Source organism: Alligator sinensis, unplaced genomic scaffold (genome assembly GCF_000455745.1).
Source record: "Alligator sinensis unplaced genomic scaffold, ASM45574v1 scaffold500_1, whole genome shotgun sequence".
In the NCBI taxonomy this organism is placed as follows: Eukaryota; Metazoa; Chordata; order Crocodylia; family Alligatoridae; genus Alligator; species Alligator sinensis.
This window is the reverse complement of record NW_005842740.1, coordinates 447,819-471,400: the sequence shown is the minus strand read 5'-3', so window position 1 is coordinate 471,400 and position 23,582 is coordinate 447,819. Positions and strand designations below refer to the sequence as shown.

General features: G+C 45.1%; 2 protein-coding genes across 2 annotated transcripts in view; one reads left to right on the top strand and one right to left on the bottom strand.

Annotated features, from left to right (window-relative positions):
• The window catches only part of NUDT1 (nudix hydrolase 1), a 7,327-nt gene extending 4,233 nt beyond the window's left edge, over nucleotides 1-3,094 (top strand). The window contains exons 2-3 of the mRNA XM_006034448.3: nucleotides 2,011-2,156; nucleotides 2,603-3,094. Coding sequence (XP_006034510.2) covers nucleotides 2,057-2,156; nucleotides 2,603-2,850 — 348 coding nt within the window. The 5' untranslated portion in view covers nucleotides 2,011-2,056 and the 3' untranslated portion in view covers nucleotides 2,851-3,094. The remainder of the gene's footprint in view (nucleotides 1-2,010; nucleotides 2,157-2,602) is intronic.
• A 1,151-nt stretch (nucleotides 3,095-4,245) lies between these two features.
• On the bottom strand, nucleotides 4,246-23,298 carry SNX8 (sorting nexin 8). Its single transcript, XM_025216433.1, has 11 exons — nucleotides 23,276-23,298; nucleotides 20,945-21,135; nucleotides 18,074-18,191; nucleotides 14,218-14,339; nucleotides 13,771-13,851; nucleotides 12,414-12,574; nucleotides 11,691-11,823; nucleotides 10,615-10,683; nucleotides 9,620-9,769; nucleotides 9,263-9,412; nucleotides 4,246-8,382 (listed from the first exon to the last, which is right to left on the bottom strand). Exons 2-11 carry the CDS (start codon nucleotides 21,083-21,085, stop codon nucleotides 8,269-8,271), a joined length of 1,239 nt encoding a protein of 412 aa, XP_025072218.1. The 5' UTR covers nucleotides 21,086-21,135; nucleotides 23,276-23,298; the 3' UTR covers nucleotides 4,246-8,268.
• Nucleotides 23,299-23,582: the final 284 nt, after the last annotated feature.

Below are 23,582 nucleotides of genomic sequence, written 5' to 3'. Positions count from 1 at the left end.
CTCCTCTGAATGCAGGCCTTTGACCTTAAATATGTAATTTTACTTCCATTTTTATTAATAAAATACTGGCAAGATCTCACTTTGTCTGAATCAAAGGGTAAGCCAGTACTTAAAGGAAACCTTGTTGCCACAGAAGCAGCGATAGTAACTCCAAGTCACACTCTTCTTTGAGTCAGTGCCATCAGCTTCATGGTATTTTCGGACGTGATGTGAACTTAACGTCCTGACTGCTTGTATTTATTAAAACCAGCTTGACCTTTTCCATCATGTGGGTACTAACCCAACTGTTCCGGACAAGCTTCAGCCTCAGTAATTGCGATCTGCAGATGAGTGGGATACAGCACTTCCTGTCTTAAACTGTTACATAGTGGGCACATCTACCGAGATGTTTACTGCCCAGTAGACTAATTAGACGCACAGTAAACGTCTCAACGTCTACACATGTGCCCCTATTGGGTTAGAGTAAACCAATTTATTCTGCAGCAGGATAGTACTTGTAAATACAAGTACTATCCTGCTGCCCAGTAAAAACTCTTCAGTAGTGAACATGTAGTTGCTGGAGGGGCTGGCTGGGGCACGAGTGCTTCAGCATGGGGTCTGCCTGCTGGTTAGCCCTGCACTAAAGCTCCCTCATGTCCCAGCCAGCCCCTCCACAGCACGTTTAACCAAGGGGTGCAGCCCCAGGTTGGCAGGCTTAACCCAGTGCCCCCTGCCAGCTGGGGCTACTTCAGTCCTGTTCTTTGTGCTGCCCATGAATAAACTGCAGAGCTTATTGCTCCAGAGTTAATTGCTCTGGGGTGCATGTTCAAACAGTGCACCCAAGAGCACTAAACTGCAGCGCAATAAGCTCTGTAGCGTATTCATGTGCAGTAATAGCACGTGTAGATGCATCCAGTATGTTGTGCAACTCAGCAGTAGTTCTGTTCAGCCCTAGGAGTAGCTGAATAAGAGTAGAGGCATCTTACATCACTTCCCTGTCTCACCAAAATGTTTCAAGGCTTATTGAAACCAGAGTTCGCAAGTCAGTGCGTGCTTGCTGGCTAGAGAATCCTATAAAACTGTTAAGTAGGGAGCTGTTATAAGAAGAGTAGACAAGCCAGATTAAATAACTTGATGTAGTACCAGAAGAAGAGAATGGGAAGTGTAAGAGAGGCCACTTTACTAAAACTCCTCTCCAGAATCTCCCATCCAGCCCATTCTTTTTCTCATAACTCGAATCCTTTATTAATACAGTCTCTTTATACTTTACACACCAGCTTTCTGCAGTGGGAAATCAAGTGTCTGCTAGGGAGTGCAACGCACCCACTCCATGCGTGCTACACCTTAATAAGATGTAACCTCCCTTAACCACATGCTTGTGGTACTGCATGCGCACTAATAGCTCTGTGCTGGATGGGCTGATTGGCACCGCATTGATTAGGTGAGCCATACATTTCTGGGCCCAGTCCTTTGACAGCAACAGTGGGCCTGGTTTGTCCAGAATCCATTGCAATCACTAGTCACAAGGTGCCATTTTCTGCCAGCCTGCCCTTGTAGTTTCTGTAGGGTGAAGTCCTCTAAACAGTGATGTTCAGAGAGAACAGAAGATCTTACAGATAGTCTGTTCTTGGCATTGCATTTCATTTAAATCAAGGGCTAATGCAGCTCACATGTACTAGCACTCATCTAAAACTGCTGCAGGACCCAGCCTGCACTGCTTCCTCTACCACGGTGTAAGCAGGCTGACAATTTGACTCACGCTGGAACATTATACCTTAAGACCTGCATGCACTGACATGCATCCCACCCTGTTTGCATGCTAAGCAGGTGTAAACTCCACATTCCTGACAAGGTGCCTCTCTGACCCCGAGTTTTTCCATATCCCAGCTGCTGTCAGCTTCCCCATCCATTTCTTTATCCTCATGTGCAGAAAAAGGAAAACTCTTGCTGTTTTCACCCCAGGAGCATGAGGTGCGTGTCTGGCAGGGTTCAGTAGTTGAGTGAATCCTTCTTGTGTAAAATGTCTTGCAGGGAGTTGCTGGAAGAGAGTGGGCTGACTGTGGACACCTTGCAGAAGATGGGGCAGATCACCTTCGAGTTTGTAGGCAACTCTGAGCTCATGGAAGTCCACATCTTCCGAGCAGACAGCTTTCACGGCGAGCCAACAGAAAGCGAAGGTAGGTGCATGGGTGGAGCGGCCACACAAAGAGGACTTGTGTGCATCTCCCATTTCCTGCTGCTTAGGGAAATGGGATCCTATGCCCATAAAGGCAGCTCGTACATACCTAATTTGTCATTATCGCCTTCCCCATTCCCGTTAGTTGCGACCTCAGTACCCTTCAGCCTTTGTCATGCTACCACAGCCCAGGAGCTTCCTGCCAGGGTTTTTAGACAGGAGCTGGTGGCTAAGTCAATGTACGTTGTCTGAGCACCACTTCTCAGAATGTTATCTTCTCTGGAAATGCACTTAGCTACTCCTCAAAAGTCCCTCTGAGGAGGAAGCTGGCTGTGCAGGCCAGTGGAGTACATTGTTGGTTGTGTTTCCTCTTCTCCCCAAGGGGCTTGGAGGAAAGGGAGCAGCAAGTTCAGTTTTACCCAAACCTCTCTGTTTTCTCCCTGTTAGAAATGCGTCCTCAATGGTTTCAGCTTGATCAGATGCCTGTCAGCCACATGTGGCCAGATGATGCCTACTGGTTTCCACTGGTGCTCCACAAGAAATTGTTTCTTGGCTATTTTAAGTACCAGGACCATGACACCATCCTGGAATATACGCTGAAAGAGGTAGACAAGGTACAAGAAGAAAACAAACAAACATTCCACACTTCCCACATGGGCAACATCATTCCCCAAATTGGACAAGCGATAGAGTAATGAATTTGGACATCCCCGGTTTGCGCCGCCTTCTTGCAGTGGTGTCACCAGCTGCCCAGCAACGGAGCCGTTTCTTCCAGAGAGTTCAAGAAACACAAGAGGAAGTGAAGTGGCTTTCTTCAAAGGGAGAACAAAATACAGTCGTTTTTGTACTTTTACATTCCCTAGTTGTAGTTCATTATATTGTTGTTTGATGACTCCACTAGGTAGTTTTTTCCTTCACAGTTTACTTGTTAGTTTTTTTCCCTTTATGTTGGACTTTTTTTTAAACATTAAATTTTTTTAAGAAACAGAGTCTGGAAATAAGACTGTCCTTGAAGAACCTTTAAACTAAGCCAGAAACAGGAGGCCTAGTCACACACACATCAAGTGCTGGAGCCTACACTTGGACCACTTATTTCCCAGGTGATGGCAATGGAATTGGTACTCCTTAGTTATTTATTTCCCTATGCATCCTGGCCAGGGCTTATTCCTTCCAAATAAAGAAAACACGTAGCTTCCTCTTATTCACAGTTACATCATGAAACCCAGTGAGTCATAGTCCATGCTACTAAAGCACTTTGAGGAGGTCAGGGAGGTGTGTCACTAGTTTTTTCCCCTCTGCCTAAAATAGCTATAGGAGCTTATGGCAGTTGAGGAGACAGAGGATAGGGTAGCTGCGCAGCATTGCTCGCACCCTGTGTTTTGGCTCTTAGGCTACAAATAGATGTTGCCTCCATCCTGAGAAACATGACTCCCACAACAAAGTGCAGTCTTTCAGAAGTCCATGTCCATTGTCTTGTGACAAATCCTAAAAAGGTTCCTAGTAAAAAGTGCTAACAGTTGTCCTGAGGCAACCACATACATCAAAATAAATGTCCTGGGATTGCATCATTGAATCAATGGCAGGAAAGCAGCCTTGCATTTGGCTGTTCACTAAACTGTGATTGGAAGGGTGATGCATCTACACACCACTCCCAGAACATTTCTATTCTGGGACAAAGAGCACAGTTTGTCCCAGAACAAATGTAATGTCTGTTCTATGCCTTACTTCTCTTGGAGCTTCTGTGAACCTTCACTGCACAGTTTTTTGTACTATAATGGTCATTAACTCTCCTTCTCCAGAGTCCTTTTTGCTGGACAAAAAAAATGCTCAGCCCTAAAACAGGTATACCTCAACAGGAACTAATCACCTACAGCTGCAAGGTTCTCAACAAGCTGTCCTAAGGGGTGGTCAAGCTATGGTATCTGTGTCACAGGCAGCTTCCTGGTGTGGCATATGATAGGTGGGGAAGAGGATCAGAGTGCAGGGCCTCATTTGTGGCACACCTGCCAAAAAGATTAGCCCCCATTGCCCTATGAGGTCAGTCCCTAACCCAATATGCAGGGTAGTGAGAGTTTAATCCATGCGAGAAATGACACATCAACAACGCTTTGCTTATACAAGTTTTGTTTTGTTTTTGCATCTTACAAATACATATTTTAACATTTCAGATAGAATCTTGGAATGTAATATATAATCTGTAAACGTTTCCAGTCTACCAACTGTAGTAATAATTTCTTTAATTCCTGCAGTTTGATAAAGTGCTTCATACATAAGACTATTTGAGCAAAGCAAAGATACAAGATATTCCAGGCAGGCAGGATTCATGTCCTCCAAGCAAGCCTGCCTCTTCCTATCTCTCTCCAGCAGCTCTGAATAAGTACAGACTATTCAAAGTGCCCTTCTTTATGTACTTAGTCAGCCATGGTTAGAAGGCAGAGGATAAGAGTTGGTGCCTTACTGTCTTGCCATTCATTTTGTGTTACAAACACTTATGGAGTCTCCAGCCATCCACTTCAGCTACAGCTGCCTACACAGTGAGTGGTTTATAGGTTGGGATGGTAGTGACTAAGGTATTACACTCTGCTGGCTATTTTGTGGTCTGGGTAAGTTCAACCAGCAGTTGAACCAATTCTTATCAGAGGCCACAGACCAACTGGTCAGAGACTGAATTATCTTAGATTCTGCCTCCTAAGGCTAGGGCTGGTATACCATTATTCAGTCTTCTTTCGCTACTACTTTCTCTAGCAAGCAGTCATTTTTGTCTCTACTGCAAGTACAGACAGACATGTTTTGAATAATGAATTTCTGTCCCCAGTTGAACTGCTTCATCTTTCAGTAAAGTCCTAGTCCTGAATGTGTGATGCCAGCTTTAGAGAACCAGTAGCAACTTCCCTGCCTCATCGAGAGCTAAGAGTCAATAGTCAGGGAGAAAAGGCACTGTTCAAATGCAGTGATCATATCGGCAATTGGCAGATAAAAGGAAATAAGTATATATAGGAGCTGTGTTTTTCAAAATACCAGATGAAAAGTATTCCACCATCAGTAAAGCCTTCCTTGAGTCTGGTCAGAGTGTCATCTCTTCCCAATCTGGGCAGGAGCTAGTACCTGGCACTCCCTATCCTTCAACACCTCCAGTGAAAAGTGAGAATCTTACCCTCTTAATGTGCTTATCTACAGACCTGGCTTCTCCAAGCCCTCTGGTGTGAAGACACTTGGACTGGAAGGTTGGAGGCCTTGTTTAACAAATGACATGTTGAGTGGGTGGAAGGCCCCCTGAGGTCAGTATGTTCAGAGAAAGTTTCTATTCAGAAAGGCACATTCATTCTTTGGTGTTAGAGCTCAGAGAAGTTGTGGATCATGACTAAATAGCCACAGTCTTTTTTAACTGCTTTTCTCATGTGCTTGACGTTTATTGCAAAGTACTTGTCCATCAGCACAAGCTTCGGGAATTGGTCACTGAAACCATTACGCGAGATTGTTACTACTTCTGAGTGCTAGACATGGTCTGTTTTAGTTAGTGATAGCATAAAAGCAGTTCACTTTCAGTTCTTCACTGTAGAGGAAATAAAGTCAATTTGACTTTTCTATGCTGCACTCTCCTAGAGCAGAGAAAGGGCTACTAGATGCCATCTTTCTGAGAACTGCATTGTATGAACCAGCAAGAGAGCAAATCCTAGAGCCAGAACCCTGCCAGTAACTAAAATACCACATTGCAGTGCCTATTAGTTCTCTCAGATGGCACCATTAAGCTCTTATTCTCTTGAAAGCAGCCAAATAAATGCCACAATGTTACACTGAACAGCAACTGCAAAACTCAGCAAAGCAATGTATGCTCACCCCAGCCTTCAGGCCATCCCTCAGTGACTAGCACAAGAAGACTGCATGAATGAGTGAGTATTCTCAAGTCACTGCAATTCCAAACAAACAGTTTCTTAATACATGTTATTGGGGTTAACCTCCATAAATCTGATTATCACGCTGCATTTCAGAGGCTGTAGAGCTGCTACTTAGAGGGGGAACAGCAGAGTGCTGTTACCCTCTCACTGAACATTTATTATTCCAGCATCCAGTATGATTGTAATTTAACATATAGTCCTTCTGTTTTCAATCCTTTTATAAAGTGTGAATACAACAAATTCTTTCCCTTCAAGCTACTGCATGGCTCTGATCATCTACCTGCATTAGACAAATGATACATTTCCTCCCCTTTTGTCCCTATGATTTTTCAAATTTGATCTGCCCTTCAGCTGACCAAACAAATAAATGACTGATAGCAAGGGAAGGTGAGACTGACCAGGGCCAACCAACATATATCTTAAGGTGTTAACAGTCTATACTAGTGTTTAAAGATGTGCTAGCTGAAATGTCAGCCTGTTTACTCACAAAGGCAGGTCACGGGGCTCTTTGGAGGACATTTCTGTCTCAAGGATTGACCGACCTCCCTGATACCAAGCTAATATTTTGGAGAAGGGTTAGAAAACACGTTCTTAACACATAATTGGTAGTGCATTTGGATAGTTCTACTTAGACACACGGTTCACAAAAAGAATCAGATTTTGATGACTGCAGGATCTAAAATATATTCCATATCAACAGGAAAGATGCCCAGAATGGGGAAATTCAGTTCTAATTAGTGTTTGACTCAGATCTTTCATCCTAGTTAATGGCTTGCTTCACATGGATGAAGCAAAAAGAAATGTCAAAAGCTAAATCCAAAGCTCCCTGACAGACTATCCTTTTGGTCTGGGAGGGAGAAAGTTCAGGTCTCAAACCTCTAGGAAAAATTAGAGCCCTGGCACTAAACAGCCTGTCCGTCTCAAGTCTCTAGTTTACTTATTTATCCATAAGCCCCAGGAGATGCCCAAGACTCCTTTCCTAACCCCACCTGAAGACAGCAGCAAGGGGGGAGGATGAGAGGCTTGGGGAATGGTCCAGCCCCCTTTAAGAAGATACCTTATTAAACGCCCTGTTAATGGCAGTGTATTTGTAAACGACTCAATAAAGGGCCTGTCACTTCTATTATCTTCCCACTTCTCCACGAAGATATGACCATCATCATCGATACTGTAAGGTACCAGAAGAGTGGGTGGCAACACCTCTCGGATCAATACTGACTGTCACTGGGGACCTACGCATTCTGTCTTAGCCTGCAACCTCCAATTATTAGTAGCTTTTGGGCTCCAGGAACAGCAGTCCTCTAAAACTGCCAGTATGCAAGAGGCACCACTGAATGGATGCCAGCCCACCCCAAGAGAGTAATATCCACCAACAGCTGCCCCTCATCCAACCTACAAAAAGAGTTTTCCCCTACTAAGGAGTGTGTCAGCATTTAAACCAGTTGTCCTTCTGCGTAGCAGTTCGATTCTCTTGGAAAACTGGCTAAAAGACTGGCTGAACAGCAGCCTGTCACACATGAGGAAGCACTGCCCAATGCCCTCCTGTGAGACCCCCTCCTACTTCCATCCAGTATTTAGCCTCCCCCCAACCCCCCCAAACCAACAAACAACCCCAAACTAAATGCAGCACGCTGACCCCTACCACTGAGCAAGGCTGGGATCACCATCCAGGAGCTTTCATGCATTTGGATCAAGCAAGAAGGAAAATCAAATGCCTATGAATGGCCCAGGGGCCTAGCCTTCAGCTCTCCTCCAAAGGCCACTAGACTTGGGCCCTACTCAGAAGAGTGAATTTTACACGTGGATTCTCCACACATCCTGTGCATAAAAATCGGCAGCCCGAAGGTTTACCAGCACGTGCAGATGTGTACTGCAGGAGGCTAGTTAGTAGGAGAAGCACAGGACAACTACAACAGAAGACCTGCAGTGCTCAGTATATCAGGACATTTCCCATCCTCAGGGAAAGGGATGCTGGGGGAAATGAATTTCAGCCCTGCTCCAAAGCACTTCAAAAATAGAACATAAGATTAAGATACTGTCTTTTTCTCTGTATATGCTGCCCTGTTTCCAGTCCATCTAATCCAAAGAGCAGCTTGAAGCAGCAATATTAAAAAAAAAAAAAAAATAGCTGTTTGGAGGAATCTTTTAAAGATCTGAAGATAGAGGAGCAGGGTGACCACTGACTGCACTTCACCTTCTTCCATGCAATTCTGAGAATTAGCTAGAAAATAAATTGTCCTCTGGGGATGATAATGGGGGTGCCGGCACATTGGTGGGTCCTACAAGGAGGCAGCTCAACTTCGGCTTCAGTTCATTCCAAACTTTACTCATCTAGAGAGGAAAAAAAGAAAAGAAAAAAGAAAAACAGAACGGGACATGGGTCACTATCACATGGCACACTGAAGAAACTGCTAGTCACAGTGCTGAAATTATGTTTCAGGTTGTTCAAAAGTCAAAAGCATTTGCAAAGCCATTACAAAGGAAAAAAACAGCAGGGCCAGGACACTCATCCACACACATCCATCAGACCAATGTATTAACACAAACTCTCCATGCTTTACTTTTTACATCTTTATTGAGGCAGGAAAAAGATGTCCTAAGCCTTTCAATGAAACACTCTCTCTCAATGCAAATGCTTTTAGAAAGCAATATATAGATACAAGTTCATACATGGAAAATGCTAAACAATGCATTTCAACAGATAAGGCAACCTATGAGATTTTCTTTCTTGCCTTATGATTTGTTTTAACAAGCAGTCAACAGAAGTTCCAGGTTACAAACACAATCCATCCAAAGAGAAAAGCTTAGGGTGCCTTTACCTTGCTTTTATCAGGGGAGGAGGTTTGTTTTGTGAGTTATACATTTGGAAATAAAAGAAAAAAAATTAAATAAAATAACTGAGCCCTAAGGCAATGAGTTTGATCCAAGCTCTGGGGGTGGTGTCATTCCTCCCTGGGCTGGAAAGAGGCCAGTCACCTACTTCCCCCAGGTTTGTCAGCACTCCCTCAAATAGAAGAGCTGTGAAGGAAAAGGGAGGATGGGACATGGGCTAAAGGGAAAAAAGGAAGTTCAAAGACTTATCTGCATTTGGAGGGGAGGACACAGGGAAAGGGTACAGGACAAGTAGTTTCCAACTACTCCATTGGTCTAATAAAGGATCTCACATCTACCCAACGAACCTTGCCTGTCACAGGACAAGATAAGAACTCACCTCTTTATGGCCCTGGATCTGGGAGTTGACAAATGCCCCCAGGATATGAGAGGTGAGAGGCAAGTAGATATGGATCAGCTGCGTCTCCTGGTGCAGGCAGTACAAAGAAAAGTAATTGCGCAGTTCCATGGTCAGGATGGCATTTTCTTGCTGAAAGAAGAGCAAGCCAATCAGTTATGCAACTAGGACAGGTAAAGCAGGTGATAATGCAGCACTCCCAGTTCTCTTCAGGCCCACAGGGGAACTTTTCAGCATAGCGCCCATTCTGAAAGCACCACCAAGCCATGTAATGGCACCACCAAAAAGAGGCTTCCATCCTGCCCATGTGCCACCCATCCTGCCCCACACCCTCCCCACCTCTACAATACGCGACTCCAGCTGTTCCACGGACTCTGGCTCCTTGTTCTGCACGGTAGCGCTCATCATCTGCTTCTTCATCATGCTGTACTTGTGCAAGGCTCGCTGGTGCTTGTGCAGGACTCCCTTCTCATGCCTCTCACACAGATCCTTCATGGGAAAGGGAACAGACAGGTACTCACTGACCTCTGGATGTAGGGTAGGGAGCTATGGCAGATGGATATATAGGAGGCAGCAGAGGACAGGGACACAGCTGAAGTCTGTGAAGCGAGCCCTGCAGCTTCAATAGTAGACAATTCCCTCCCCCCTCCAACAAAAAAACTGAGAAGCTCAAGCACCAACACTCATGAACACAAAACCCAGGACCACTCCAAGTCAAAAGACAAAGCTCTAACAGGTGGTCTGGAGTCTCATCTCTTCCATGTGCTTGATCTTTCCCAGTTTTCCTATCTACATGTCTCTTTCTAGTGCTGAATGTTGCCAATTTAACTTCAGCATCGGTGGAGGGACCTTGTTGCTCCAGTCCCAGACCAGGCGCCTCCTCAGCATGGCTATCAGCCTTTCCTGAACTTCACCTAGGTGCATTTTTAACAGGTGTTCATGAAAGTGGTGGTGCAGGACAAAACTTAATTTCATTTTTAACTGGACTGGGTCTCCTCATGCAAAGGCCTTGCCAACCAATTCCTTCTCTTCCCTTGACCCCAAGAGAGCCAATTTTGGAAGCAAGTTAACCGAGTTATGCAAGGAAAGCAGATGGTATTTTCAACTCCTTGCATGGTCTGGCAACACCCAGCCATGAGAGAAGAGCCGATCAGTAATGCTGTAGAGCTCACCAAGGGTGACAGCCACTCCCCTCCCTCTGCATCATGCCCAGTTTGCTGCTAAGCTGCCTTTCCAGATACTTTTTTTTTCCATTCACTTGGCATGGCATCCTCTAAAGAGAACAGGCTTGCTCTAAACAACTCTCTCACTGGCACAGGAACAGCAGAACTCACTTTATAGGACTGGAGTAAATCCAGGAAAAGGTTCAGCTTCTCCACCACATCATTCTCTTCCTGTTTACCCTAGAAAACAAGGGACAAAAATATTTCACAAATCTGGTAGGAGCCCACATCACCTGCACACTGTGCCCTAAAGATCTCTGCAGAGGGGCCACAGTAGTTGTTACACTCCCACTGCAGAAGCCGAGATGCTGGAGCTGGTAAGGAGCATAAATAAAGATCTGCCTGGAGCGAGAACAGCATTCCAATTAGCCGATTGCTGCAACAGGCAGTTTAGCATCATGAGCTCACTCTGCCCAAAATGCCAGTTCTGGCAGACTCCCTTAGGCTTTAGTCTTCCCTCCTTAAGACATCCCTCTCAAAGGAGGCCTAAACTCCTGCTCCCTTCCACCCACCTTAGAAGAGTTCTTGAAATAGGAAGTAGAGTATGCATGACCCAAGCTGGATTTCACCACTTACTGCTGGTCCCTGCATCAGTATGGCTCTTCAGAAAGTCACTTCTGGAGGTAGGGTCCTGGTCTGGACCTAGCACACTAAGCACCATAAAGTGGTGGCTGTAGCAAAAATAGGACATTACTGTCCCCTACGGACCATCAAGTTCTCACGTTCTGATAGCTGTTAGCACATGGTGCCCTTACAACAGCAATATCTCATGGCTTCTGCCTGAATAAGTTTCGTGTGGCATTTAAACAGGCTACAAAAGGTCAAACTTGATAAAGAAGCAGATTCAGCTGGACTCCATCTGGCTGGTGATCTTAGGCAAGCAAAGTGCAGGACTCTTGGACAGATCAGCCCACAGCACTATTTACCTTGTTCTTGACACCTTTTTGTCAAGGATTTTCCCTGTCCCTGCTAACTTTACTTTGAAGCTGTACAGGCCTCAGGCCACAGCCAGGTCACACTGCCAGCGCACTTGTTCAGACTGGTCTAGTGAGAATACTGGGAAGTGTTTAGGCAAGAACAGGGGTGTGATTTCTGAGTACCCATCTGAGAAGGCTCTTGATTCAAGAGGCAAGCATGCATGTGTCAGGATGCCAGACACGGGAGAAGCCACTGGTAGGGGAACTCACCTGCTGTGCAGCTTTATCAGCCAGCAGTGCAAATTCAACAGACAGGCCTTTCAAGGCCTGTTTCAGAGTCCCCCATGTACTGTTGTTCAGAGCAGCCCAGGAAGGGAGTGGCGTAGTATCCGAGCCCAATGCACTGAGAAGAGAGAAGAGGTAGTTAAACACTAGCAGTCATATCCCAGTCAGCACACCCATCTCAGCAGCTACTAACGAGTACCCCCTAGCTCCCCAAATCTCACTAGCAGGCTACAGCTGAAGTAGAGTCCCTCTGGAGTCAGGCTGCAAGAAGTCTGTAGCTGGTCCCCAGGAAGGGTCCAGTTAGCAGTGGATTGCAGTGACAGCCATTCAACAGGTCTGTGTGGAAGACAAACTGCACTAGCAAACAGCTTCAGTGTTTTCTGCTTAAAGACTAGGCAGAATGTGCGAACAGGCACATCCCATAGAAGGATCTATGAATGGGTGTCTTAAGCACATACACACTGGTGTGGACACACTAGGGACTGCAGCATTTCACTCGAGCATAAATCAATGCCAGAAATGTCAACACACTGGCATTTTGCTTCCCCTGCCCTGAGGAACCTACCTTCTGTTTTCTTCCCCTGCACCATGTAAAGAAACAATTGTTTGTTCCCCATGGAACAAACCATGGGGAACAAACTGTCAGGTAAGCCTATCACTCATTAAAAAACAGAAGTGTCTTGTACGAGTCCTCTCCCTGCAGCCTACCTTAGTTCTTTTCCAAATATGAGAAGATCTGAAGCATTATCAATAGCCCGGGAGGCTATTCGCTCAGCACGGTCCCGCAGTTTATAGAAGCTGTTGTAAATATTTCTGATAAGCTCCCTACTGGCAGCAAACTGGGCCTGGATGTCAGCTGGGAGGAAGTCCTGAGACAGCACAGGAGAGATTACTAATGGACTCAGTAACATAAACAGCAAGTCACAAAGGGAGATTAGAAGTCAGGGAGCAGATTAGGGAGACTCTGAATCCTGTTACACCCAGCAAAGAGGCTTTTTTGGGGGGGCTTTTTTTAAGGAGAGAAAAAACACACGGCATTATGGGGTTTGGGGTCTGTTCCTGAAGACCTGAGCAGGAGTTGCTAACTGCCAGCCCTGAGAAAGAACTCAGCCAGATACCGAAGGCTCAGCTGGACTTCTTCTGGCTCATGCATCAGTGAGAGTTTGGACAACTGGGACTTAGAAATGTCAGTGGTGCTGCATGAATCCAAGTAAGATCCAACTTATTCTCCAGTAACTTTGCAAAGCAAACAGCGAAGAGCAGGACAAATAGAAAATGGTCTCTAGCATTAACCCACAGGAGTGGCCTGCCTGGGAGTGACATAAAAGTAAAAATGTACTAATACCTCACTCTTATATAGCACACCCCGTAAGTAAGACTCAAAGCACTTTGCAAAGACAATATCATCCCAATGTTACAGAAGGGGAAACTGAAGGACAAAGCAGAAACATAACTTGCCCATTACTTCCAACACAGTAGTGACTAAAAGTCCTGGTTTTGGACCAGGACTCCACTATGCTAGATGACAGAAAAGCATTTTTTAAAGCAGCTTGTGATCAATTTAGTCATTGTCTGGTCTCTCTTCCTTCATCCCAGGCATACTTTTACCAAAGAAAAAAGCAGGCAATTTGGAAGATAAATGCTATCAGAAAATAAGAAAGAAATCAGCTGCTTGCAGCCAACATAGAAGGAAGCAAGATTCATAATTTTTCTCAGAAAGAAAGAGCAATATGGCAACACAGAGGGGCTAGGGGAAAGACCAATCAAGTGTAGGTCATGAATTTAATACTTTAAGAACATGCACTTGGATAAACTTTCTTGCTTACCACTTGTATGCTATTCTAGCAGGCTGGAAAGTACAAGCCAGGAAATCGTCATATATTTATAATTTTTTTTACATGAAAGAGAAGAGTAAGTCAGCTTCCTTTAAATGGCTCCTTTTCCTCTCTTTAGCTGAAGTCCCCCTCTCCCCCCGCAATCTTTTACCCAACATACGCAAAAATCATGTGCACACACACAGGCAGGAGACATTGAAGTACTAATTAGACATTATAAAGGAAAATACCTTAGCCCGGGTCGCTAGTTTGCAAGTCATGAATTCATCTCCAAGTCCCTGGACCAACTCCCTCAGCTTGTTCTGCACATCCTAAAAAAGCACAACCAAACAAGCATTAAATGAATGTAAATACATCTGGTTATACATCCCAATTGCTTGTGGACATGCTCCGTGTGAATAACTGCAATGTGTAGGCAGTGTCAAGCTAGCTGGAACCACGAGTAGTGCTGCCACAGGAAAGAGCATTATTTTTCAAAGACTCTGCCCAGAGCATTGCAACATTCCCCAAAAGATATAACATCTCTGCAGCAGCAGAGATATCCAATAGGAAGGAAATGCTCCACTAGTCCTCGTGACTAGGACAATGCTGGGGATGACAAGCGTACAGGCAAAAGCAGCTCTGAGAATCTGCAACAGGAGATGTGCAAACACAAAATACCGCTATTGAGAACTCACTGAGCCACTGAAGGAGAGGAACAGCTTCAGGAGCACATCTTCTGAGAAGGGAGGATGCCGAGCCACCAGGTTGATGAACCGCTTCAGAGCCCTCCGCCTGGACTCTATGAATTCTCGGTCGGCTACAGGAGGGAACACTGGGTTAGAGTGAATGCACCACGTATTACAACTACTCAGAAGGAGAGAAAGGCAGAATCAAGTTCAATCGCTCCCTTGCACAGACAGTGCTGAAGCACCACCCAGGAAAGATCCATGAACAATCTGCTGGGTCCACTATTGATTATCAAAATAGCTCAATGCCCACACCCTTTAAATGGTGTGTTACACCTCATTGTAATGACAATTCAACAGATGCTTCCACAAAAGACAACATTTCAAACAGGGTAACTTGACTGAATAAAGTTAACTATACCTAAATTCACAGGATTGGGTCTTTAGAGTACGAGCTATGAGAGAGACAGGGAATTTCTCTGCCTTTGTGCTTATGCTGGATACAGGACATGTGTTGGGGGTCTTGGGTATGAATGCAACACAGATTAGAAAGTAGTAATTACAAACCATATAATCAACTCAAAAGGAATCATCCCATACCTTAGAAGGATGAAATGCAAAGCAAAAATAAGTGTTTGTGCTCTTCTTTGCTCCTTTACGTTGTGAAAAGGAAACTTCACACATTTTTACCCCAGAAACCCTGCTCCCACACTCTGGATTTAAGATTGGTTTCCTCTCTCCTTCATGCAAGACATCTAGGAGGAGCTGGACAGCAACCTGCAGTGGGCTAACCCCTTACTTACACCACTCATAGGTCCTACTTGTCAGCTAGAAGTTAGATTCTTCCTCTTTCAGGGAGGATGGGGGGGCTGAGATTTTAGCTTACTGATTAATTAATTCAGGAGATCTCAGCAAATTCTTTCAAGAAAAAGTGAACCTGATATTTCTGAAGTTAGAAAGCAGCCCAGGAACTGTCCATGGTTACATTTTTACATCACAGAGGTGCAGTAAAAGGCATCCATCTTTTGCATCGTATTTCACCCTACCTTGGGAGTTTGCTGGCTATCCAGGCAATTCCCTAAAGGGCTACCCAACAGGCATGAGGATCAAACATTTTCCACTGTGGCCTGTCTTGCTCTTTAGCCTGTAACATTCCCGGATCCCCAGCACACCATTCTTTAGGGTTGTCTAGTTAGACCAGTGGCCCTGAACCTTGTTAGACTCAAGAAACCCTTCAGAAAACACCAGCTCTTAGATGTCACTCCTTGGACTATGGAACGAACATAGAGCAATTATTCTGTTGCAAAGAACCGAGAGAGACCACAACGGGTCAGAATGTTGTTAACACTAAGGATTCCCCTTTGACATTTCCTGAGAGCCATGTGTAGGTGTTCATACATCTAACAATGCTAATATTGCACAACAACCTGCATCCCCCTAAAGAGAATTTCACAGCATCCTAGTTGAAAATCACTGAGCTAGACGGCACTGGTCTGCTCTATCAGGTCAAAGAACACCACTTTTAACTAGACAAGTCACCTTTGCCCAGCCGGTGGATGAAGACACAGCTGGGTTAGGGTACAATCTGCGACTGGGCCCTAGGGTTATTAGGCTATGGGTTAGGGAAGAAGTGAGACATGTCCACACTTCCCTCTAAAACACTGTGGTCTGCTATTTTATCAATGTAATTAGAAACATGAACAACTCGTGTATGCTGCCACAGGAAAGAGCATTATTTTTCCCCCCAAGACACTGCCCGCAGTATTGCAACATCCCCCAAAAGATATAACAATATCTCTGCAGCAGCAGAGATATCCAATAGGAAGGAAATGCTCCACTAGTCCTCGTGACTAAGACAATGCTGGGGATGACAAGCACACGAGCAAAAGCAGCTCTGGGAATCTGCAACAGGAGATGTGCAAACACAAAACACTGTGCAAACTTTCCTGGGTGGTGCTTCTGGGGCAGGGGGAAGGAGAGGGGGGTCTATTATTATTTTTAATTTAATGCCAACTCTTCAGCTGCTCTATAAAAGTCACTGGGTAAGGACACGGGCCATTTCTGGCTCACTCATCCTGCTGCTGCTCCTGCCTCCTTTCTTAAGGGCACTCAGAGCCACGGATCAATCTGAGAGAAGGGAGATGTAGAAACAACAACAACAACCTTCCGCCAGGAGATCTCAAACTACAGAACAGTCCCATTTTAAATTGGGGATAATCTACAGTAGTAACATGGGAACGGACAAAAAGATTGGGGTCTTGCAACCCTAACTTCTTCAACTTCTGACCTCACTGGTTAAATCTTACATCTATAAATATATAAGAAAAAGAATCAGTGATAAAATAGCATCATCACTTAACATTACCAGTGTGAGTTACTAGGTTTCAGAGTCAAGTCTCCACCAAAATAAACCAAAGCAGGTCATTTTTCTTACCAGAATGATTTTCAACTCTCAGTCTGTAAATTCTTGCAGAGAGCACTGCTCTCTTGGAAACCTGAAGAGCAAGATTTAAAAAAAAAAAAAGGGCGCACACCTCTAGCATCTTGCATTCTCCAATTAGAAGAGAAGCTATCAGAGACACTCCAGCAGGCATGCTGGCCAGGTCTGATTCACTAAAACCCTCTACTCCTGCGCCCTTCGCCATTTCTTTTCCATGACATAAGATATAGATTTCTCTCAAGGAGTCTAATTCATTGTGAAGCATTTTGCTTAGCAATATGGATACAAGACAAGACAGCAAAAGGCTTGTTTCTGCTTTATCTGCTGAAGAACAAGACTCAATTGGGGGGAAAAAAAAATCCACTGTTTTCTCATATTTTTAACAACAAGAATTTAACACTGCATCAATATTTCAGATTACAGAAAAAAGTTATCCAAAGCAGCTTTGATGTGCACTCTGTCTTGGGATACTTCACTGGTTTCATACTCTAATGGTTACTATGTACTTGAACAAACTAATATTCTGGTTCAAATATCATCTCTCATCTTTTGTAGTTTCTGGTTTGAATGGAAGACCAACAAGCTGCTTTTAAGGAAGAGCAAAAGGATAAAAGAGACTACCCCCAGGATAGCTGATCTCAGTAAAGCAGAAAAAAAAAGTGTTTCTGACGGGGCTTTTTTTTTTCCCCCCCATAGCCAGCTACAAATGTGTCATACATCCAGGCCCTGAAAGGACACCGTAATATTCAGAGACCCAGCAAAGCCATCTACGTCAAGACTCTACACTTGTTTGACTTATTTACACTGAAGGTCACAAGTCTGAATACAGAACTGGAATAAGACGGGCTCTGGGGGGTGATATGGAGGGGGGAAAATGTCAAAAATTGTCTGTATACTCATTTCTTCTGGAGTGCATAAACCTTTTAATATAAAAATAAATCTCTCTCCACTTCCCAGTTTTCCTGCCACAGGAGAGAGATACAGGGTTTCTAAAGCTCCTTTCATATTCAGAGCACATAAGAAAACAATGTGCTACAGCACACACTAAACCAGTTCAATGGTACAGTAGCCACACTCGGGGTCTGTCAACACCATGGGATTTGACTGGGTAAAAACCCTATTCTTCTCTAGGGCTATCTATAACTCTTTTTAGAAAGGCCTCAGAATACTTAACTTGCACTTGGAGAATCACCATTAAGACTTAATGGCGATTCTCCAAGTGCAGGTTATATATTAAAAGGTCTTATTATTCTTAAGGTCTTATCTTATTTCCCACAGTGCAATACTGTACCCTTCCCTCTGCTCCCCTTCATCTACACCACAGTGCAAGTACTGCTTTACAACCCGAGTAGAAGAGGCAAATACAGTGGTCTTTTCCAGGTGTCACCATACCCTACAGAGTCAGCAAGACATTGCATTATTTACCTCCCAGCATTCTCTTCGGTGGAAGTGCCGGAACCATACGATACGGAAATTTCTGAAGCAGCATCTCATGAAACACGACAAAGTCATTGTATCGCCTGTACACCGAGCATTTGAAGCGCTGCAAGAGAAGAAAAAATACACATGCTCAGAACAGCAGCAGCATTTCAGCAATTCCTTTGCACCTCGCCACGCTAAATGCAAGCCTGATTACATCCAGGGCAGCTAGTACAGTTCTTGGGTTAGCAGGCCACTTACTGCAAGCAAACAGGGGATGGGGAGAAATCAAAAAGCCAGCTCTCCGTCACAAGCAGGGATGTATCTTAACTGACTGCCTATCTTGCTGGTGGACTAGGTCCAGTACCAAAACAAGCAGCACTGAGGTCAGCCCAGTGAGTTATGTGAGGGCATAAGGAGCCAGCAGGAGCAGCTGTGGGATTTATGAAAAGTATTGAAGTTCTTTACTTCAGTTCCCAGATTTTTGCATTTCTGATGTAAAGTTACAGGAATGAAAAATGAGAATACCTGGTTTGAGTCATTCAGGTCTAAAATGCCTGAGGCAGCAGATAAGAGAAAGGATGCACATAAATCTGAAAACCCCACCTGAGTAACGCAGTAGCAAGTCAAAAGGACTGGCTGTCCCCCTACTCATCCAGACTCCGTTGGCTTTGAGCATCACCAGCACTCATTGGAGGTACTGGGTGATTTCTAGGGCTGTGCAAAACACCATCATTTTGTTTCAGCACCATTTTGTTTCAGCATCTGTTTTGCCATTTCAAAAGGACAGTGTTTCATTTAGTTTTGAAGCACTGTCCTGTTTCATTTCGTCAAAACTGTTTCGCTGTTTCACCCATAGGCTATAATGGGGGATCATGAAAATGCTAAAAACATTGTCATTTGTTGCCTGATTCAGATACCAATTGCAGGGATGTCCCTTCTGCCAAGTTTCTAGGAGATAGGTGCAGAGGTTTCTCAAACTGCACCTCGAAGTCTTGAAAGCAAAATTTGCCAGCAGTGGCAGCCTCCTGTCGTCCGACATGCAGATCTGGGGGCTTGCACCCCCGGGAGGGCTGCGGGGCTGTACCGGATGACAAGAAGCTGCTGCCTGGGACCGGTGCTGGGCACAGCCCACGCCCATAACAGGGTCCATGGAGCTCAGCCCAGCGGGGGGAGGTAGAGCGTAGCCCTGGCTCTGCCCGCCTCTTGCCACTGGACTGCACTTCGATTGGCTGCGCCAGCCCCATGGAGTTCAGCCCGGCGGCGGGAGGGCTGCGCTCCCCACTGGGCAGAGCTACTTGGAGCTGTGAAGCTACTTGGAGCACTCTCCCCTGCCTCCCACCACTGGGTTGCTTTGAAACTCAAAACATTTTGAGTGCCCTCATTTCATTTCAAAGCTGTTTCGGTGCTTTTTGTTTCGTGTCGATTTTGCCGTTTCGAGCTTGAAACAGCTTCAAAAGAAAAACTTGGCGAAATTTCGCACAGCCCTAATAATTTCCCAAAGTTGCACAATGAGGCAAACAACTGGAGAACAAGTGACACAGCCCTGAGGGGCTCCCATATTCTGCTCTGTAGCCAGTATAGATTTGCTCTTGCAGGTGTCAGCAGCGGCCCAAAGCCGAGCCATGCCTTTGTCAGAAGGAGGAATGACAGCTCAGGAGCTGCCAGACTCTGACAGATTGCACACCAGCAATTTAAAACAATACAACCTTACATACCACCGGCAAATATTTTCAGTTCAACCTTAAGTACCACCAGCAAATTTTTGTCATATATTTTACTTGTATTAAATCTGTTAATGCATAACCACTGACAGGTAGTCTGTGTACTACTGGTGGTACCTGTACCACAGATTGGGAACTGCTGGGCTAGAGCAGTGTTTCTCAACCCATGGGTGCTGACCCAAAAGTGGGTTGCAAGAATATACGAAAGGGTGGTGAACAAACTTTAAAAATGGATTCTCCTTAAAAAGGAGAAAAACGTGGGAAACTGTGGGTTTTCCCTTGCAGGCTGGCAGAGGTCCAGCTCGGGTCCACCCCACCTGCACTCTGTGGGGCTGGGGGTGGGGGACAGCACATCGGGCGTGAGGGGCACTAGGTCAAAACTGGCCATCAATGTTTACAAATGGGTCCTGGTACAAAAAAGATTGAGAACCACTGGGCTAGAGAACCACTCACACCTGTAGGCTGAAAAGGCGATTCTGACTAAGGACATGAGTGACAAAAACCCATTCCCACAGTATCTGACAACTGATCTGTAGTATCCTGTGTGAAGTATATCAGGAACTCAATAGACACCGGTGAGTAATCTTCTTTACACTTCCACAAAGGAGACAAAAAATCCTAATAATTCTCCTCTTGGCCCAAAGCGGGCCTTGTAGGTCAAGACTGGTGTAACTTAAACGGCATTCATCCAGGAAATGACAGGGGAGGAGAACCTGCAGAGATGCCAATTGTGCTGCACCTATTCCTCGTCATACCTAGTCTTGTCAACTCAGTCTCTTCCGTGAGCTCTTAACACATCTGAAATACTGAGCTAATGCAGACTACTGCTTATTACACACTTCCACTTCTAAACACCTGCACTGATACTCAGTTCAGACTTCAGGTGAGTTCAGTCATTATGGTCTAATGTACAGTTTGTCCACCTACTTAGCAAAGCCACCATCTCAGCCCCAGTTAGAGCAATGCCCAGTACAGGAAAGGTACAGTTTTGTCTCTGCAGTTGAACAGACTGGCACAACTGGATCCAGGACTCATCCTTTGCTCATCTAGTCTGCCAGACTGGCTAGTCACCTGCCTTTCAACACAGGTTACAATTGCATGGAAGCTCCCTAGAAAACGTAATCTCCCACAAACCAGGGACCACTCACATTACCTTGCTGGAAACCTCATACTCCACATGTTTCAGAAACAGGCCCTTCTTCTCCGGTATAAGCTCCACCTGCACGATGTCTTTACTCAACAGCTCTTGTAGGGTGTGGGAGAGCATTAGCGGGTTCCCTGGGGGTGTCTGCATGAGAAGCTGCTCCAGTTCCCTTGGCTCGCTGACTGGAGGAGTTGTCAACTCTAGAAGAACAAAAATTGCAGATTTTGAGAGAAAAATATCCAGTAAAGCCTTGAAGGATTTCTGCTCCCTTTGCTCCGTGCGCACTACCTTAGCACAAGGCAGAAGAGCAGCCAAGACACTCCTCTTGCAAGAGGCTGTGCCCATACTACCACCCACGTGTTAACACGCTCGGTACTTCCCAGGAGCGTTACCAATTATACCCAGTCAAGAAGCTAGCGCCTCTTCTGCCAACAGGCCAAATTTGCTCTGTGAATCAGCTAAGAAGCCTGTATTTCCTGTCTGTCCTGCTCCCACCACAGCACAATCTGCCAAACTAAGTGAATCCCTAAGCTCAGCACTTTTAGATCCTGCCTAGGACAACTTGTGAAATGGAAGGAACCGTGTTATTTTAACAGCAGTGCAGGAATTTCATACTTTAACTTCACACGTTATTAAAAAAGCATGAAGAAGCCACTTCAGCTAGCTGGGTTTTATTAGCTTCTGTGAGGGGGTGCCAGGGTGTGCAGGACTTAATTAGCTACCTTAATTTTAGCACCTTATTAGCGTGTTGCCTTTGCAGACAAAAGGGTTCTGATTAGGGCGGCCAGGCGGACACTTTTCGACTCCCAGCAAGTCCTGGAAAAGCCTCCAACTTCCCATATTCAGATTGCACAACTTTCCAGTTGAGTCAGCCCCCCCAAGCTATGCAGCCTGGGACAGAAAGGTCCTAACAAAGACACTAAGCAGCACCTTAAACAGTGAACAGAGCGTGGCTTTAAAACCAAGAGGCAGACCAGGGATGCAACCAAAAAAAAAAGTCAAAAAAGGTGTGATGATTTCATAGACATTAGGGGCTAAAAGGAACCTCAAGCGATCATCGGGTCCAGCCCCTCTGCCATAGGCAGGAAGTCAGCTGGGATCAAGTGACCCCAGCCAGAAATATATCCACCTGCTTTCTAAAGGAGTCTAGAGTAGGTGCTTGCACCACCTCTGCGGGGAGTTTGTTCCAGACCCTGGACACATGCACCCTGATGATTTGGGGTTCTCCCTTACTAGGTGACATTTTGTAGTGCAGCAATGTAGCTTGACTTTACCAACGGCCTGTTGTGGGTAATTGTGGACTAAACTGCTCTATGCCCTTCACAGGTTATAGGAAAGTATTCCCTCCCTCTTTTCACCCCCAAACCAACAGGATGTCAGAGGTTTTGTGGCACGATGGGTGGTATACAGAAGTAGGATCCAGGATGCTTGTGTTGGATTCTCACATCTGCTCCCAGCCCGAATGGCACTGGTCGGCATTTTCTCTCTTTGCCTCAGTTGTCAGGAGACTGACCTCCTGTGTAAAGTGCTTGGAGAGGCACTGATGAAAAAGTACTACGCAAGAGCTCAGTATCTTCGTTAGCCAGGATGCAGGGTTAAACAGCTGAAAGCAGGAGAGGTCTGTCCAATCCATCACCGGTCACCCAGTGACTTACGCAGGGCTGGAGCCATAGCTCAAAAGCAGGTGATGGGGGAACACCAAGGCCTGAAAAAGGAAGCGAATTCGAGGAGGACAGAATTTTAAAAACAACTTGTTTTCTCTCTTGTAAGCCCAGTCCTTACGATAAGGTTTCACAACCTTTCCTTGACATGCTGCAGACCCTGATAAAGAGAGAGAAACTAGTTCATCTCCAATTCCAGACACACTTCAGAATGTAGGATCAAGTTGTTCGGTGCTCCTCAGAGTGGCTTTTCTATGTTTGTTGGATTTGGGTTGGGTTTTTTTTTAAATACACCGTGCCCCACATGTCCAGTCAGGTGAACGCAACTCAGAAATGATCATCTTGAAATGTCTACTTTTTACAGAATAACAGATCACCCCTACATCCCACCTTTGTACCACAGGCAGTCCTTGCACTTACAGCAGGCTACGTTCCTGGAAAAGGTGCTGTAAGTCAAATTAACGCAAGTCAAATCTGATTTTCTCATAGAAACAACGTTATAATAGGGGGTTACATTCTTGACAGAGGGCCTGATGCTCAACTTTTTATAGAAATGACCATAAACCCCATATTTAAATCAACTATTTAATTTTATTTAACAAGAAGTTGAAGGAACACTTTCACCAGGGTCATGGAATGGGCTTCTTTGGGGAGATTTGTCCTAAAAGACTCCATTTACCTGGAATTAACTCAGAAGAAATCAATACAGCCCAATTTAGTGTCAATGTGGGTGACACCAGCTATCTGTCCATCCAGCTTTAAGATGCAAAGGGTTCTCTTAGATGAGGAAAGACGGAGGTAAGGGAGAGGAAGAAGACAGTGAATACAAGGCAGAGCTAGTGAGGTGCAAGAATAAACAAAACAAAAAAAATTTTTAAAAAGAATCCTCCTCCATGCCATCTTCCTTGAGGCAGCAGGGTTTATTAAAAATAAAGACACACCTCTTATTTGCATTGCTTCCTCTTGGCAACAACATTCAATGCTTG